General features: G+C 42.8%; 1 protein-coding gene across 4 annotated transcripts in view; it reads right to left on the bottom strand.

Annotated features, from left to right (window-relative positions):
* Positions 1-11,571: 11,571 nt before the first annotated feature.
* The window catches only part of Itch (itchy E3 ubiquitin protein ligase), an 80,143-nt gene continuing 77,521 nt past the window's right edge, over positions 11,572-14,193 (bottom strand). For all 4 annotated transcript variants that reach the window (XM_090352199.1, XM_090352198.1, XM_090352197.1 and 1 more), the window contains one exon: positions 11,572-11,823. In XM_090352199.1, the coding sequence (XP_090208325.1) occupies positions 11,724-11,823 (100 nt within the window). In that variant the 3' untranslated portion in view covers positions 11,572-11,723. The remainder of the gene's footprint in view (positions 11,824-14,193) is intronic.

Here is a 14,193-nt window from a genome sequence, read left to right as displayed (position 1 = left end):
CTTATCTCGAAATAACTACTGGGATTGAAGTGGAGCGACAGAGCTCAAGGACGGCGCCCAAGCTCCAGGACTAGCATCCAAAAAAAAAAAAAGGGAAAGGGGTGGGGTGGGGGACTCTTTAATCTTTTACTCTTGCAGACCAAAAAACCTTTATTCCTAGTTGGAAATAACTTGTTTAAACATTGCCATTTAGTGAACTTGGTGTCAGTCGACTGTGCTGAATACTTAGCTGCATGATCTCCAGCTACAACTGGGACCAGTTCAAACCCAGGGAAGTTCCCAGAGAACCCCTTCAACCCAGGATCAGAGCTTGTGACTTCTGCTCCTGGCCAGATGTCCACGAGTTCTTAACGCTGTCACACAGAGTTGAAGGTTGAGCATGAATTTGTTTTATTTAGCAAAGCATAAAAGTAGGAAACAAAAGCACACTTCAATAGGCTGGAAACGGGCCGGGAGTTTGGCCTAGTGGTAGATTGCTTGCCTAGCATGCATGAAAACCCAGGTTCAATTCCTCGGTACCACATACCTAGAAATAAAGCTGGAAGTGGTGCTGTGGCTCAGGTGGTAGAGCACTAGCCTTGAGAAAAGTCCAAGTACAGTGCTCAGGCCCTGAGTTCAAGCCCCACAACTGGCAAAACAAACAAACAAACAAACAAAACCCTCAAAATAGTGTCTTAGGAATAGGCTGGAAACATGGGCGTCTGAGAAGTGGACTAGTCCTTTGTGTCAGGCCTGTTTATAAGGTGCAGTACAGCCCTAGGAGTTACATGTGTTTATTTGCGATGTTTAGCCCCTTCAGCCATTTAGCATGTTAATCATTTGCTGTAACAATCCTTCTCAATTGCATATTTTCTGTTCTCAGAACTGGTAAGTTTAAGATTCCCAGAGACCAAGGTACTTTAAGATTTATTTAGTTAGAATAGAGCCGGTAGCATAGCCTAATGGTAGAGTGCTTGCCTAGCATGCACCAAGACCCAGGTTCAATTTCTTAGTACCACATACACAGAAAAAGCCAGAAGTGGCACTGTGGTTCAAGTGGCAGAACACTAGCCTTGAGCAAAAAGTGTTCAAGGACAGTGCCCAGGACTGGCAAACAACAACAACAACAACAACAAAAACCCTATTTAGAATAAAGACACCCATTATCAAGAGGCAGTTATTTGCCTTTAACAAGGTTTCTTTTCAGTCCAAGGATGAGATTTTCTCACTTTTTATTTTTTATTTTTTATTTTTATCTAACCACAGCTTAGCTTATCCAGAGCTCCAAGGAAATCATTAGTGCACCAGCCTAATGGAGAATGAGGGACTTTACCTACTGATTGTTGGGGCCTAGCCTCCATCCCTGAAGCCTGATTCTGGCTCAGCTGCAATTAAAGGGCTTTGTCCAGGCATTCGGTCTTTTGCATACCTCTCTTAAGGCATTTCTGTGTACGTGACTTGATTGAACCCCCCGCAGTTTCGCGGGTCTCGCAGCAGCTCAAGTCTCGTGCGCTTTCCTGCACCTGTCCTGCCCACTACCTGAAAGCCCCACCCAGACCCTTAGTGGTAGCACAGGGGCCCTCTTCCTATTGGCTAGCTTCCCAGTGCCCACCTTCTCCTACCCTAACAGTATGTAACTAATTGTCTGACGCAATAAAGAAGGAGAGCATCAGAGAGAACGAGAGATCAGCAGAGATCAGCAGAGAGATCTGATGCGCTTCCATGGTTAACACTGTTTCTGACTCAGCGTGGTTTTTTCTTCCCCGGAGATTGGGGGAGGGCTGGGTCTTCGACACTTACCATCTCGCTCGGCTCCCGGGGGACTACAGGCTGGCCCTGTGTGTCCCTCCCCGTTCCTGTGTTGCTGCCCCAGAGAGGAGCAACAGCTGGTGCCCCGTGTGAGGAAACTGCCGCCCCGTGTGAGGGCTCCACGTGCTCGAGAAACTCACCGCCGACGAGCTAATCGGACTGCGGGTAAGTGTACTCCCATCAAATATGGGAAAGAACCTTTCTAAGAATGACCCTTCCCTCGACTCTCTAAAGCTCTTCCTTAAAAGTCGAGGGTTAGAGATTTTAGTTGCACAGACATGTAAAGTTTGGGATACTTTAGTTAAAATCGCCCTGTGGCTGCCAACTAGCAACTTGGTAGACTGGAATACTTGGGAAAAAATTGAGCATCTAATCAGAAAAGCCCAGATAAATCTAGGGGAGATTCCTTCAGGAGGAGTTTATTCAGTCTTAAAGTCTAGTTTTTCTCCTCAACTTTCCAAGGAGAGAGCTGAGTCTCCTGGGGACACAGTTAACAAAGAGGGGCCAGATGCCTCCCTTACTCCCTGCGGAGATGCTAATCTCTCATTGTCTACTGAAAGGCCAAGTTCCCCTCAGGGAGATGAGAAGGAGCCACCCTTTACCCCTCCCCCATCAAACCCAGGCCATGAGCCCTCAGTAGTCTCACAGGAGGGTCCGGGCCTAGTGGGCTGCTCAGTTAGTTTCCCAACCCCCACAGCGCCAGGGCTCCATCCACCCTCAGTAGTCTCACAGGAGGGTCTGGGCCTGCCAGGGCTCCATTCACCAGATAGGCCTCTGCATGGTGCTTCTGAGGTCTACAAGATATTGCAGCCTTTGAATGGAAGTGTGTCAGAAAGGCCGGAGAGTGTGACCCCATCAGACAGTGTCACTAGTGAGGCACCATTTGAACCTGGCCCGGAGTCCTACCAGCCATTCCTGGTTAATATTGACCCGGGTGGTAACCGCCCTGCAACCGGGTATCCCTGGGAGCCTGGCGACCTTAAGGAACTCAAAAAAGCTGTCTTAGAAGTTGGCCCTAATGCTCCTTGGACGGAAACCCTCCTCCAAGGCCTTGCTAATCAACCATGTACTGCAGCCGATTGGATGGCTCTAGCCAAAGCAGGTCTTCCAGGCCCGCTTTTCATTAAGTGGTGTGCCCTGTATAAAGAAGAATGCCGCCAACAGGCGGAGAGGAACCAACACGTGCAACCTGTAATCCCCATTACTTTGGGGATGCTTACAGGGACCTCCGATCAGTACTCAACGGGGGTCCAGCAGGCCGCCATCCCCCCTCCCTATCAGGATCAGATTACAGCTTTGGGCCTAGCGGCCTGGAGAAAACTGGAGGAGGGTCCCTCTGAGTCTCCTATAGCAGGAATTAACCAAAGACCAAGAGAGGACCTGTCTACTTTTGTTGATAGAGTTGAGAAAAGCATAAAAAGGAAGTCTCTGAGCCCTTGGAACTCCCCAGTATTTGTGATTAAAAAGCCTAATGGCAAGTGGAGACTACTCCAAGATTTGAGAAAAATAAATGAGAGGATGGAACTTTTTGAGACCCCCCAAAGGGGGATGCCCTGGATACCTGCCATTCCTAATGACCAATATCTCATAGTCATAGACATCAAAGACTGTTTTTTTTCTATTCCTCTCCACCCGGAAGATACTGAGAAGTTTGCCTTCTCCCTTCCTTCATTAAATTATAAGGGTCCTGATTTGCGTTTTGAATGGACAGTTCTACCTCAAGGTATGGCCAATAGTCCTCCTATATGTCAGGACTATATGTCTAGAGTCTTATCCCCTCTTAACGAGGAGACAGGCTCACTTTTTTATGTATATATGGATGATATCATTATAGGAAGCCCAGACACTCAGCATTTAAATTGTCTTTTTAATAAATGTCTCCAACTGTTAAAAGATAATGGCTTCCAAATTGCCCCAGAAAAAATCCAAAAGATACCCCCCTTTAAAATCCTGGGATCTGTCCTAACACTGGATGTTGTGTCTCCTCTAAAACCCCAATTATCTACCCAAAATACTTACACTTTGCCCCAACTTCAAAAACTTCTTGGTGAAATTAATTGGATGAGACCATGGATCCCCATAACCACTGCAACCCTCACACCTCTTTTTGATCTCTTAAAGGGTCTTGATCTGACCTCCATAGTAACGTTGTCAGCTGATCATAAAGAGGTTCTAAATAAAATTCAATTAGCTATCAATGAAGCAGCCTTAAAGAGATATGATCCTGCTATGCCCCTAACGCTCTATGTCCTATCAGGACAGACCCTCTTTACTGCCCTTTTAGGCCAGGAAGGGGAACCTCTTCACTGGATTCACCTGTCAGTCGGAGGAACACCTAGAGTTTACTCCATGACTGACCAGATGGCAGATTGCATTGTCAAAGGACGAGACTTATCCACTCGTCTTTTTGGGAGTGAACCCCACTCTCTTATTGTCCCTTTTAGGATTAATGATTTCTCTTGGCTACAAAGAAATAATGCTAGACTTGCAATAGCCATGGAAGGCTTTCCAGGTAAAGTAGACTGTCATTATGGTCCCCATAAATGGATGCACTCCTTTAGTCAGCTGGAGTGGCGACCTCCAAAACTTTTTCTAAGTGAAGCTGATCCCTCTTTCCCCACCGTATTCACGGATGGAGGCAAGAAGGGGGCTTCTGTTGTTATTTTCCCCCCAGGTAAAGGCAATTCTTCTCCTGCAGTGACCCTGTCTCATGAAATACAGGGCTCAGCGCAGTTTAAGGAACTTTATGCGGTGGTCTTAGCTCTATATGAGGTTACTGGTCCTCTTAACCTATTCTCAGATAGCCTGTATGTGGTCAATTTGTTACCTAACCTCATGGAAGCTCATATTAAACTTGATAGTAACCCCATCACTCCTTTGATGATTCAAGCTAGAAATTTGCTCAAACAAAGGATTGCGCCTATGTTTATTCAACATCTGAGGGGACATCAAAGCCTTCCAAGTATTTTGACCAAAGGCAATGCCCTCGCTGACCAGTTAGCCTCTAATCCTGAATGTTACACTTTACAGGAGGCTATCTCTTTCCATCGGCTCACGCATGCCAACTGGAGGGGACTACACCACCGATTTCCCCAAGTCGCTATTAAAGACCTAAAAAAGATTATTAGAACGTGCAAATCATGTCACCCTTTCTTACAGGTTCCACCGCTCCAAATGGGCAGTGTTAACCCTCGAGGTCTTAGGCCTAATAATCTGTGGCAAACGGATGTTACACATTTTCCCTTTTTTGGAAAACTTAAATACATTTTTTTAACAATAGACACCTTTTCCCATGCCTGTTGGGCTACAGCCCATTCCGGGGAGAGAGCTAAACATGCTATCAGTCATTTTCTTCAATGTTTTGCTACTCTCGGATTGCCAGACCAAATAAAAACCGATAACGGTCCATGTTTTGTAAGCAAGTCTCTTGATGACTTCTTTAAACAATGGCAAATTACCCATACTACTGGCATCCCTCATAATCCCAGAGGACAAGCAATAGTAGAAAGATATAACCATGTCCTTAAATCTCAATTAATAAAACAAAAAAGGGGGAATACACTCCCCCCCCATGATCAGCTAAAGATGGCTTTGTTTACTCTCAATATTTTAAATTTTTCCAAAGGGGAACATCTCTCACCCTTCCAGAAACATTGGACAACTTCTATTCCCTATCGAACTGTCTATGTCCGGTGGAAGGACCCCCTTAATGGGGAGTGCAGGGGCCCTGACCCCCTCATTACAGCTGGAAGAGGATTTGGTTGTGTTTTCCCCACTGATGAAACAAAGCCAATTTGGGTCCCTACAAGGGATCTTAAATATTGTCCCCAAATATGGAGGGACCCCGATAATATTGATGAACACCCAGAAGGCTCTCTGCCTCCTGAGGATATCTCTCTCTCTCTCTTCTTTTTCAGAATAAATGATGGACCTTACAGTGCTGATCCTGTTTCTTCTTGGAGTCAAGATACCCATCATCAACATCCTCTGGACCGGACTGCACAGATGGCTACCCTATGTCCTTCCTTGGCCCTATACTCCTCTTCTTCTTACTCTTAACTTTTGGGCCCTGTGTTATCAATAAGGTTACAATTCATTCAAAGCAGGATAGAATCCATTCAGTTGATGAACGAATCCACTCAATTGATGAACGTACAGGTGCATTACCAGAGGCTTGCTACCAATGCCAATAACTCCTATGACCAAGGAGAGCCCAATGACGAGGAAGGATCCCTTGACTCCCCTTAGATGTCTCCCCGAGAGCCAATGACGGGTAAGATCTCTGGAGCGGGGACAACCTAAGACAGGCCCGGGGGTGATCTGTACTGTGGGACAGAAGGCCGCAGAGCGCTCAATGACGGGTAAGATCCCCTGAAGGGGACGACCTAAGACAGGGGTTTTGCGCGCTTGTCCCCCCCTGTTCTAATAAACAAAAAAGGGGGAATTGTTGGGGCCTAGCCTCCATCCCTGAAGCCTGATTCTGGCTCAGCTGCAATTAAAGGGCTTTGTCCAGGCATTCGGTCTTTTGCATACCTCTCTTAAGGCATTTCTGTGTACGTGACTTGATTGAACCCCCCGCAGTTTCGCGGGTCTCGCAGCAGCTCAAGTCTCGTGCGCTTTCCTGCACCTGTCCTGCCCACTACCTGAAAGCCCCACCCAGACCCTTAGTGGTAGCACAGGGGCCCTCTTCCTATTGGCTAGCTTCCCAGTGCCCACCTTCTCCTACCCTAACAGTATGTAACTAATTGTCTGACGCAATAAAGGAGAGCATCAGAGAGAACGAGAGATCAGCAGAGATCAGCAGAGAGATCTGATGCGCTTCCATGGTTAACACTGTTTCTGACTCAGCGTGGTTTTTTCTTCCCCGGAGATTGGGGGAGGGCTGGGTCTTCGACACTTACCATCTCGCTCGGCTCCCGGGGGACTACAGGCTGGCCCTGTGTGTCCCTCCCCGTTCCTGTGTTGCTGCCCCAGAGAGGAGCAACAACTGATAGTGTTTTTTAGCTCTTGTCTCCTAGGCTTTAAGGTCCCCAATTTAGCCTATCTTATAGTTGAGTAGCATCATTTATACTTTACAAATGCCATTTCTTCCTGGCTCTGGAACTTACTGAATTCAAAGCTGATTACCAACCTCCAGCTTTTCATTCCAAGTAGCCTCTCTTCAGGGAGAAGGATTTAGTGTTCTTTATAGAGAAGCCTGCATGCTAAGGTGATTGGACAATCACTTTACAGTGAAGAAGCCCAGCAGATCAAATTAATATTACTAGTAGTGGGACATATTCAACCCTAGATGAGGGATCTTCTACAAGCTGTCAGCCAAGTACTCTTTATAAATACAAAAAAATGAATGAGGAATCTTCACAAATTAGAGGAGACTAAGAAGAAAAATATTAGTGGAAAAACAGGAAATCTGAACAAGGGCAGTTTAATTGGTGTCAGTTTTGTTAACTGCATTAGTGATGTGGAATGTTGGTGCTGAAAAAAAGCTGAAGAGGGTAGACAAGCTCAAGCTCTTTTTTGTTGTTGTTGTTGGTTATGGGGCTTGAACCGGGGCCTGGGCATTGTCCCTGAGCTCTTCAGCTCAAGGCTATCACCCTATCCCTTGAGCCACAGCACCACTTCTGGTTTTCTGGTGGTTACCTAGGAATAAGAGCCTCTTGGACTTTAGTGCCTGGGGCTGGCTTTGAACTGAGATCCGAGGATCTCAGCCTCCTGAAAAGCTGGATTACAGGTGTGAGCCACCTGGGCTGGCTTTACATATGCTTTTAAAAAGGACTACTAAAAAGCAATGATTATCAAAATGTTGGAAACATTAGGAATGCACTCCAGATCTTCAAGTAGGGGTAAAAGTGCTGCAGTGTCAGGACCCCAAACATCCTGGAAGTTATCTATGGAATGATCATTGCCTCCCTTATGGATAACTCGATTGAGAGGACTGAAAAAGATCATATTCCCAGAAAGGAGGGTGTGGGGGCGGGGGGGGGTGGGGAGGGGAGAGAAAAATGGCCAGCTAGGCTCTAGTGGCTCACACCTATAATTGTAGCTATTCAGGAGCCTGAGATCTGAGGATTATGCTTTGAAGCCAGCCTGGAAGTGGAGCTGTGGCTCAAGTGGTAGAGTGCTTGCCTTGGGTACAAAAGCTCAGGGACAGCCCTAGGCTCCTGAGTTCAAGCCCCAAGATTGGCACCAAAAATAAAAGGAAGGAAGGTGTGGAACAGGCCCACTCGTGTAGTAAGTCTTGAGAGCTTAGCTTTATTCAAACCCTCACGGCTACAGTATTGGCTTAGACCAGTTTTTGTTTTCTCAGACTAGTAGGTAAGATAGAGGCCCTCAGGTCAATCAGTGGTTCCTGCAGAAGTCTTCATCTTCAACATAGGAACTAACACTAATGTCACCTGAACAGCAGATTTTTTGCTTTCCATCTAACCACAGTACATACAACTTGTAACTTACTACTGTAAAAGTAGTCACATAGAAGGCTTTTCTGTAGGTGGAGGGCCACCTATTTTACCCAAGACTAACAGAAGAGTGTGCAAATGAAGAAGCAAAAAAGTTTAATTATAAACACAGTCTTACATCTTTTAAGGAAATGCAAGTGAGGTAACCCCTGAAGAAACTTTATAAAAAGCAGTTTACTCCCTGTAATATTTGTAGAGTTACCTGAGTATTTGAAAGTACAGTCCAAGAAAACAAAGGTACTCCAATACAGTAATATACAATTCAGTGCTGCTATTGTTTTTAGTTAATGAAAGCATATTTACAATTTTATAAATAACTCAAGGGGGGGGGCTGGAGATACCAACACAATATAAGGAATTTAGAGGGGTAGGGTTACATCCAAAACAAGCAGTGATCAAGTCTAATTTCATGAGTCACCTCTGATAACACTTCAGATTATTAATCAGATAAAAAATGGCAGAGTCTTGGTTGAAATAGTTCATTTAGGATGAGACCTTTATGAACAACTGAGCCATGTGTCACTAAAATTTCTGATGAACTGACACTGGCCTGTCAATCCCTTGATGAAAAACCAGTACATGAATTTTAAATAGAGTTATTGTAAGTCTTACAAATTTGGATTCTTCTGCACTCTGACAGATCATTAAAGACAGAGCAGGAATTCATTATTAGGAGCTTCAGGATCAGTTTTAAGCCATTCCATTTGATGAAACAATTGAGGTCCTTCCCTCTTGACCTAGGCTGTGGAATGCTGCCTTGCCCAACCCACCATAAGAGCAGAAGAATAAGGCAATTGCTCATTTTACTTTGTTTTTATTTCAATATAACATGCAGTTAAAAAATTAACAAGATTTATTAGCATTTACAATGCTTACAAAGAAAAATGACCTAAAAAGCAATATATTTCAGATTTAAGAAAAAAAAAACTAGTTAAATACTTACAATAAATCTATTTCTGAGTGTTCATTTTGGACCAAAATTTAAAGTAGCATTTGGCAGACATTTGTTTGCTGTCTATTTGTATTTTTATATAACCTCTGATTCTTGGGATATCCAGCCCCCATTTTCCTAACACAGCAGGGAAGACATATACATGTGGCCACTTAAATTAAAGGAAGAAATGAAGCAGGGAAACTCCAGGCTGCAAAAATATATACAAGCATTTACCTTTCCCAGAACTAAATGTTTCCTCCATAAAAATATTAAGTAGCCAAGCCCTATAGAACTAGGGCTAGAGCTACATCAAATATAACTATTCTGTATTTTAAAAATATAGGGCAGAAAGCCTTTTGAGTGATATTTATACATTTTCATACAATATGTCTAGGTTCCTAAATGAATCATGAAGCATTATAGAGAAACAAAAGAGGCCTATTTTCTTATATCATCTCTTAATTTAATCTCATAAACCTCTAGTAAATATGGTAGCTACATTTTGGTATGAGGATTCACCTCAATGGGAAGTCTTTTGGAAGGCTTAATCTTCACAGACGTTTATTACCAAAGTTCAGACTTATGAATGGGGAATTGGCAGACATTCGCTCTGTAAGACAAAGCAGTAGCATTTTTTTTTATTATTATTTTTATTTTTTACCCTACCAACAAAAAGGCAGAGTCCTTACTTTGGAAACAACGAAGGGCTTTTAGAAATCACACAGTATTTCCTAGGATATGGGGGATAAAAACCAGATAGGGTAGAAGGAGAGTAATCTCTCCCTTTACACTGAAAATTTCTGGATGAGACAACTTTTTCACATAAGTCTCTGCTTAAGATGGCAGTGTCAATAGAGCACAGATACACAAGTTAAAAAAAGTTTTGTTGTTCTAGGATTTAAATAGGACCAGCAGCTAGGGACATAAAAACTTTTTTTTTCACATGGAACAGGTTTGTCACTCTCAAATATTCTTGGCTTCATGCTACTTGTTAATGCTATGGTACTGAAACACTCTAAAGTTCTTGTAATGTGAGTTATAAGACTGTCTTCAGGATCCAGCTGTGCTGACTAAGGTTGGCTTAAGTTTCCTCTCATTATCCATAAAGTCAAATCTATGACAGCAGTCACCCTGACAGTGTAAGCTAGCATATGCCAAGTTAACTAGAGAGACAGTCAAAGTGCATTACTTAACAGAACATTCTAAAGTAATAGAGCAGTCATGGGGAGAGGGGGTGGGATTTGCCAGACATTTAGAATATTGCAGTTGGGCACTTCAAAGTCAGCTCAGGCAGACAAACTTGAGAGACTCATCTCCAATTAGCCACAAAAAATCTGGAAGTAGATATGTGCTAACCTTGAGCACAAAAGCTTAGGGGCATTGCCCAGGCCCTGATTTCAAGCCCTAGGACTGGACCAAAACAAATAAAAAAACCCTAGAGAATGTTACAGACAAGGGATACCAACTCAATTCAGGACATGTTAAAAAAAAAAAATGGAAATGGCTACTCCAATGTGTGAGAGAAATGATAAAATTGGAGACTTTTAATTCATATAAAGAATAGCTCTCACATGATAAGGTGACATCAGCAGCTGTTTCACTGACCCCTATTTAGACTAGAAAATACTTATAACTTTAACTCCTTAACAATAATAACTGAATACAACTGAAGTTTTTGGATTATGATAAAATAATAAAGCTTCAACTTATGTATAAGGTCATACAAAAATCATTAATAATGGCCTTAGATAAATTGAGCTACATTAATTTCAATTCTAGAGTAACTTTTAAAACCAACAGTGAAGGAACCACAGTGTGGATGTTTGTAAAGTTTAGTATTTGCAAGGCAATCAAAATAAACTTCCAAATGAAGAGGTCTGAAGTCATTTGCCACTGGGACCAATTTTTCCCTGAATTCATATACACAAAACTACTTTGTAGAAAGATGCAAGAGTTCTGCATCACTTCTAGGAATAATATCAAAATGATGTTTGGTTCATGCTTCAGAATTGAAAAACAGTCAGGCCAGGCTGAAATGAGAGGGAAAGCACAAGCTAGCAATTTGCTCACATGCCCAGAAGCTGGGCTAAGCTTGCACTTTTATTAAATACCTCTTAGCAAGAGGCTTAATAGGAAGATCATGTATATTGCATTTGCCAAGAAATTTTCCTCCATAATTGCAGAATCTCTAAATGGGGAAAAAAAAAAACAAACCCCTCCCAAGTGAGACTTTTGACACACATAGGAAATTGTTAAGGAAACAATCAGTGGACTAAGACAAGGCAGATTTCATTGCTGTGTTAAATCTTATGTTAAGTAAGTTTTTGACTAGTGTCACAGATCTGATTTCTGGAAATGCTAAACAGAAATCCAGAATCACTGGGAGATAAATTCCAATGATGACATTTACTTACTTACACTTAGATTAACTCTCTCAACAGTCATAGTCCAATTTTACAACAAGGTGTACAACAGGCAGAGAAAGAAAAGGACAAACACTGCAAAATAAGTTCTTGTCCTTTGGTGTTACAAGAACTCAGAAGTTACTCTTGTCCAAATCCTTCTGTTTCTTCAATGGCAAACAACAGCTTCTCCTTCAGTTGCTCATAGCTTTTATAGGGTGGAAGGTCTAGGCGATTAAAACTAAAAGGAAAAATTGTTAGTTTGAAAAAAGGAAATATAGAAATATACAAAGAAACAAATAGAAAATGTAGTAAATACAATACTGGCTCCCCCCACTTCTACCCCCCAGTCCTGGGGCTTGCACTAAGGGCCTGGGCACTGTGCCTGAGCTTCTTTTGCTCAAGGCATTCTACCAACTTGAGCCATAGTGCCACTTCTGGCCTTTTCTGTTTATGTGGTACTAATTGAACCCAGGGACTCATGCATGCTAGGCAAGCACTTGACCTGACCACTAAGCTACATTCCCAGCCCTCAACACTGGCTTCAAAGTTAGCCAAAACAGTTCAAAGCCTTGTTCATGGACCTTTAAGCAAGTGGTATTTTTTTTCCCCAAGATTCAGTTTCTTCTTTAGTACCTCTAGGGAATAATGAAGAAGAAAGCACCTAGCACTTGATGCTCAATATGCTTTAAATGTTTAAGCGCCCATTCTCCCCTATCCACTCTATCTACACCAAGTGTTGGCAGATCATGCAGGCCATATAGTCTCTTACTAAAAGATGTTAAGGCTGTATGCTGGTGGCTCACGCCTGTAATCCTAGCTACTCAGGAGTCTGAAATCTAGGGATCACAGTTCAAAGCCAGTCTGAGCAGGAAAGGCTGTGAGACTCTTTCCTCCAAACCACCAGAAAACCAGAAATGGTATCATGGCTCAAGTGGTAGAGTACTAATCTTGAGCTGAAGCTCAGGGACAGCACCCAGGCCCAGAGTTCAAGTCCCACGACCCACTTAAAAAAATGTTAAGCATATCACATTAAGAGTATGAAATGCAGCTAGATGCCAGTGGATTACATCTGTAATACTAGCTATTCAGAAGGCTGAGATCTGAGAATTGCAGTTTGAGGCCAGCTAGGGCAGGAAAGTCTGCAAGAGACTTATTTATAATTTAACTAGCAAAAAAGCAGTAACTGGAGCTGTGGCTCACTGGTAGAGCATGAGCCTTGAATATAAAAAATCCTAAAGACAATTCCCAGGCCCTGAGTTCTAAGATACAGGATGGGCATATAAATAAAAAAAATTGCTTTTCTGAACTAATATTTTTTTCCCCTCTGAATCTCTCTGCCCTATTCATAGCAGAGAGTTTGCTGGGTCTGGGCCTAGTCCCTAAGCTCTTCAGCTCAAGATTACCACCCTAGCCCTTGAGCCATAGTCCCAGTTCACATTTTTTCTAGTGGTTAAGCAGAGAAAAGAGTCTCACATTCTTTAGTGCCTGGGCTGGCTTTGAACCGAGATCCTCAGATCTTAGCCTCCTGAGTAGCTAGGACTATAGGTATGTGCCACCTCGCCCAGCTTCTGCTATATTTTTAAGATAAGGCTTAGACAAATGTTGGACCATAGAAGAAAAAAATGTTACACATGGAAAAATAAATGTACAGTTTTATTACTTCCTAAAATGAAAACAGAATCTGACAAAGTTTATTATGCTTTTTTTTTTTTGCCAGTCCTGGGACTTGAACTCAGGACCTGGGCACTGTCTCTGACCTTTTTGCTCAAGGCTAGTGTTATGCCACTTGAGCCACAGCACTACTTCCAGCTTTTCCTGTGTATATGGTACTGAACAATCAAATCCAGGGCTTCATGCATGTTAGCACTCTACTACTGAGCAACTTTCCCAGCCCTATGCTCTCTCTTTTTTTAAATGTGGGACTGAGATAAGCAATACTCAACACTATTATTATTATTATTATTATTATTATTATTATTACTATTATTTTGCAAGTCTTGGGGCTTGAACTTAGGGCATGGGCACTGTCCTTGGGCTTTCTCAAGGCTGGTGCTCTACAACTTGAGCCACAGCATCACTTCTGGCTTTTTCTGTGTATGTGATACTGAGGAATCGAACCCAGAGATTTGTGCATGCTAGGCAAGCACTCTACCAGTAGGCCAAACTCCTGTCCCTCAACACTATTATTATAGCACAAAAAGGACTGCTCAAAGTTTGGGGGTGGGGTGGGGAAGGAAGGGCAAGGAGATCAAATTAAGATGTACACAGGATGAACACAAAAAGCCAACTATGCTTCTATATATTAGCAGTACAAAGTCTGAAATGAATTTAAGAAAACAATTCCATTTATAGTAGTCAAAAGTAAAATGGTTATATATGTGGGTATACATATACATGAATAAACAGGGTGTGGCTATGTATACTGGGACTGACCTCAAACATGTGATCCTCCTGCCTTAATCTCATAAATTCTAGGATTACAACTGTGAGCTAAAGCACTTGGTTGATCAAATGATTTTCAAGAAGGTTGCCAAGATTATTTCATGGGAGAAAGACTCCCGGTTCAACAAACGCTGAAAAACTTGATGTCTATGTGAAAAATGCCAGC

Source organism: Megascapheus bottae, chromosome 18, assembly GCF_031878675.1.
Source record: "Megascapheus bottae isolate mThoBot1 chromosome 18, mThoBot2.hap1, whole genome shotgun sequence".
NCBI classification, from domain to species: Eukaryota; Metazoa; Chordata; class Mammalia; order Rodentia; family Geomyidae; genus Megascapheus; species Megascapheus bottae.
This window is presented reverse-complemented; position numbering and strand designations above follow the sequence as displayed.